General features: G+C 38.4%; 1 protein-coding gene across 1 annotated transcript in view; it reads left to right on the forward strand.

The window, feature by feature from the left end:
- Window positions 1-3,233: 3,233 nt before the first annotated feature.
- The window catches only part of LOC101857361 (sodium-coupled monocarboxylate transporter 1), a gene marked incomplete at its 3' end in the record, with an annotated part of 35,195 nt that continues 34,205 nt past the window's right edge, over window positions 3,234-4,223 (forward strand). Inside the window, 1 exon segment of the mRNA XM_013087550.2 lies at window positions 3,234-3,917. Coding sequence (XP_012943004.1) covers window positions 3,797-3,917 — 121 coding nt within the window.

Raw genomic sequence — 4,223 nt, forward strand, 5'->3', positions numbered from 1 at the left:
AGAGAGAGAGAGAGAGAGAGAGAGAGAGAGCTGAGGTAGACCTTTATCACAAAGAAAGAAGTAAAAAATAAAACTTTCGTCTATCCCAGTGGAAATAATTTGAGTCAGACTGGTATATGAATGGACTCCCTTAGTGTACAATGGAACTACACAAAGCACAGTGCAGTCGTCAGATAATGTACACTGACATAATTCTTGGTGGTCTTTGTGCAGCATGCTTAACTGGACTAATGTTCGGGATTCTTGCCGAAGGATACACCTCATTGACCGCCCACTTTAGAGCTATCTCATTGACACGCTGCTTTTATGCTTTAAATAAAAAAAAAAATCTTTATCACGCAACTGTGAAGAATAGAACCTTGTTTGTATATACTTTGGGTGTTGCAAAAGCATATAATTCAAAGGAAATGAATCAAAATGTGTACCATGGCCTCCAAACTCTTGTGTTTCTGCAGCGTCACAGCCCATGACTATTTGCAAGTCGAAATGAAGTAAAGAAAGCAAATAAATGACACCTTTGTAGTATAATGATATATGAATGACTTGCTTGGGAATTGGCGGTAGCAGGGATTAAGTAAAAGCGGCAGGCACCTGGGTGTATATGGCAGTGCCTCTTTTACAGACAGGGACGGGGAGAGAGCCAGTTACGATCTGAGGATTGTCACATGCGTGGTGGGAACTGAGTCTCTTTGAGTTCTCCTAAACTCTCTGGATTTCTTCCTCAGGGTACACACTTATATTCTAACAAAAGTATTTTTTCATTTTAACTTTTACTGAGTAGTCCTGGTCGGTTTCTGTGTCGTAATGAGTAGACAGATTTTCGCCGTTCCACGGAGGAGACGTGAATGTGATTCCCAGTATTTCCATTGGTCTGCTGGGATGCTGTATCCATTTTCAGCCTGAGGTGGTCCCGACCGAAATGATCCAAGCAGCCGGCCTCCTTAATGACGTAAATTGTGCCAATTAGGGTGTACAGTAAATATGTTTTTTAAAATGTGTGTTGCTTTAACTTTCTCAGGACATAAATCCGAAAGAGCCACATTAAAGTTTACCATTTTAAGGAAAATGGTTTGCAATTTACGTCAAGAAAGAGTTGATTAATGTAAACTCGTCACGTGTATGATCCTAAACCCACTCACGGAGAGCGTTTATACAATAGGACGTGGCCTTCAAAGGCAGGAGATTGGGGTACAATGAAAGGAAAAAAGTTGGAGGTTGAATTATTTTCCTATGTTAACAAACAAATCTGAAAATGAAACGGCTAAAGAAAATCAAGTGACACAATTGAGCGATATCGCATGCACAGAAAATAAAAGCTACTTTAAAAGTGACCGAGAATAAGAAATGCAACTACATAGAATATTATTATAATTGTCTTCCTCAGACGCATAACAGAAGAATCTCTTTGCATCCAAAGCAAATAGCACTATACCTTGCTATTATTTGCCTGAGAACTAAACTTTAAACGGGAGGAAACCGGAGTGTGTCCTTTAACAACATTTCTCAGGTACAGCTCAAAACGAGTGTGCTATGCAGTGGTGACCAGCAATGGTGTCCTGTGTGTCTAAAGTAGCTATACTTTATTTTGTATTGCTATCTAGCGTGTGCTTAGAGAGAGTCTATGTATGTATACACTATTTTTAATCAAATTTTCCCCAAGGACAGCATTTTTGTAGGTTTGACTCGGTCGTGCCGAAGACTCCAGAAAAATGCCTACGCGCTATGATAGCGTGGGGTCGTTTAAAAAAAAAATCATATCGTAGTTGTATAGCATTTGTATAGCATATCCCCGCTCAACAGCAAGCTCTATGCACTTTACAATAAATATACGGGCAAAATAATAATATTATGATCAGAAGACCCTGGTACACTCAGAAACATTCTCGGCTGCCCGGAAAGCAAATAGAGCTAACAGCCGATTAAGTGCTAAAACACAGACAAAGTGGCAGGTATTATTGCCATCAGGGCGGAGTGAAGAAAAATATATTTGTATGTATAGTGCCTTTCCCAAGGACAAAACATCGGACCCCTGACGGATTTCGAACTCACTTTGCGGTTGTAAAGCCAACCTGACCACTACAATATTGACGTCATAAAAGGATTATATCAATAAACTGTTAAAAAGCAGAATTATTTTGAGGAACTTATCCAACTGCGTAAATATTTTGATCCTCTGACAAGCTCTGACTGGGCTCTGTCTTGTTTTCTTTAACTCTTCCTCGTTGGTGATCCTGTCTGTCCTTGTGATCCCCAGAACTTCATGAGACACTTGCTCAAGAAAACTTGGATCCTCTTTATGCAAGCCTTAATCTAGATCTATATCTCACATCAATTCAACGTGTAAACCCCCTTAGCGGACACTGGCTGAAAGGAATGCAGCATGTCTCAGAGTAGATCATTCACAGATTCCCGTACATACTTTTGGCCCATGTGGATAAACAAGACAGAGACCCTATTGCAAGAGCGGTTTTTCTCTCCAAACAAACCCGTTTTTCTTTAAATTATTTGTCGGCTTACAATGCACCTGATTTGAATTCGAACTGAACATGATCCCATAGTTTTTGAATACTGTTAATTTGCTACTATAGTATTACTAGGTCGTATATCATAATATTCAGAACAATTGAAAAGAAAATACAATTTAATCTTTTTAACTTGCTCAGCCCTGAAAGGTTTTATTTTTATGACTCCAAAATCTAATGGGAAGTTCGGCTGTTTTATTATGTGGTGGTAGGCTGTCGTGTAAGGAATGCAATGATAACTCAATTCGGATTTGGCCAAACTCTCACCTTGGTCGTTATCATACCATATTGAAGAAATGTGTGGAAAATGTTTAGTGCTCTGTGAAAGAGAACGTGAATGGACTTTAACTTTCTTTCGGCGACTCAGCGGCAGCTATGGTACTTAAGATATACATAGACAAACTGTAAATAATTTTAAGATCCTGTTTTAATAGCCATGCCTGTATCGGACTGCGTTATTTTTCTCTCTCATCTAATAAGAAACTTTTTAGATAAAAGAAAAATAACTTTACATTCAAGGAAAGCAAAACATCAACAAAAACAAACAAAAAACCCAAAACAAAAAACAAAACAAAACAACCCCCCAACAAACAAACAAAACAAAAAAAGTAAATAAATTAAAAAAACAAGTCTGGAAAAGACTTTTTTCCTCTTTTCTCGATCCTTATTGTGAAAATCCATTTGATTCATATTTTTTGGAAAAAAAAATGGTGTTTCTTTACACTAATATGTTTAAAGTATGACACATTTCCCCTTGTGTGTTTATTTCAGAAACAGTGACTGTCAAGTTTGAGCCGCGCCACGCATGAACAGTCAAAACGCAATAAATATTTTTGTAAAGAAAGTATAATAAAGACCTGCTATTTTGCTCCTCGTAGAAAGACATGCGAACGTTAGAACATCTAACTAAACTATCCCCATGAAATGATTTAGGACTGTATTTCAAGATTAGACTGAATAATTGAAAAAACAAACAAACCAAAAGGTAGTTTCAGGCAGCTTTCCAACCAAACTCCTATTTAAGTTTTCAGCACGGTCTTACCGCTGCACGATACCCAGCTGAATAAAGCAAAAGAAAACGAACTGTGAAAATAGATCAATACCGTATTCCAGAAAAGCGTACGGACGACAAATAACAAACAAACAAAAAAACTTATATAAACTGTTAACAGAGGACCTGGGGGATAGGAAACCTCCCGCGAATTCTAACAGTACTTGCACCGTGTTTAGTGAACATAATTTGAACAGATTGCCTGCTCTTTTGTGACGTCACAATGGCCCAGGTACGCAACGAATTCACCGCTTGGGACTATGTCGTCTTCGCCGCCATGTTGCTCGTGTCTATTGGTATCGGAATCTACTTCGCCATTCGTGGACGCAGACAAACATCACAAGGTAGGTATCGATATGGGTTTCCTCAGGAGAATTGTATCATCCAATAGCCAATTTTTTTATGAAGAGACCTTACACACATATTTTTGTTTATGTGTTTGTATGAAACAGAATGACTTCTACTGCTCACCCAAAGCTCAGTTAATAACATGCTGCTCTTCGTTGTGGCTGGTTCAAATCTCTACTGAAATTCCGAGGACGGGCAATCGAGCTCAAAATATACTTCCTGGGAAGTATTTAGTAGAATCGTTTAATGACTCTTATATACAGTGCGTTGTGTTCTGATCAAATCTCTCTCTCTCTCTCTCT

Source organism: Aplysia californica, unplaced genomic scaffold (genome assembly GCF_000002075.1).
Source record: "Aplysia californica isolate F4 #8 unplaced genomic scaffold, AplCal3.0 scaffold00601, whole genome shotgun sequence".
NCBI lineage: Eukaryota > Metazoa > Mollusca > Gastropoda > Aplysiida > Aplysiidae > Aplysia > Aplysia californica.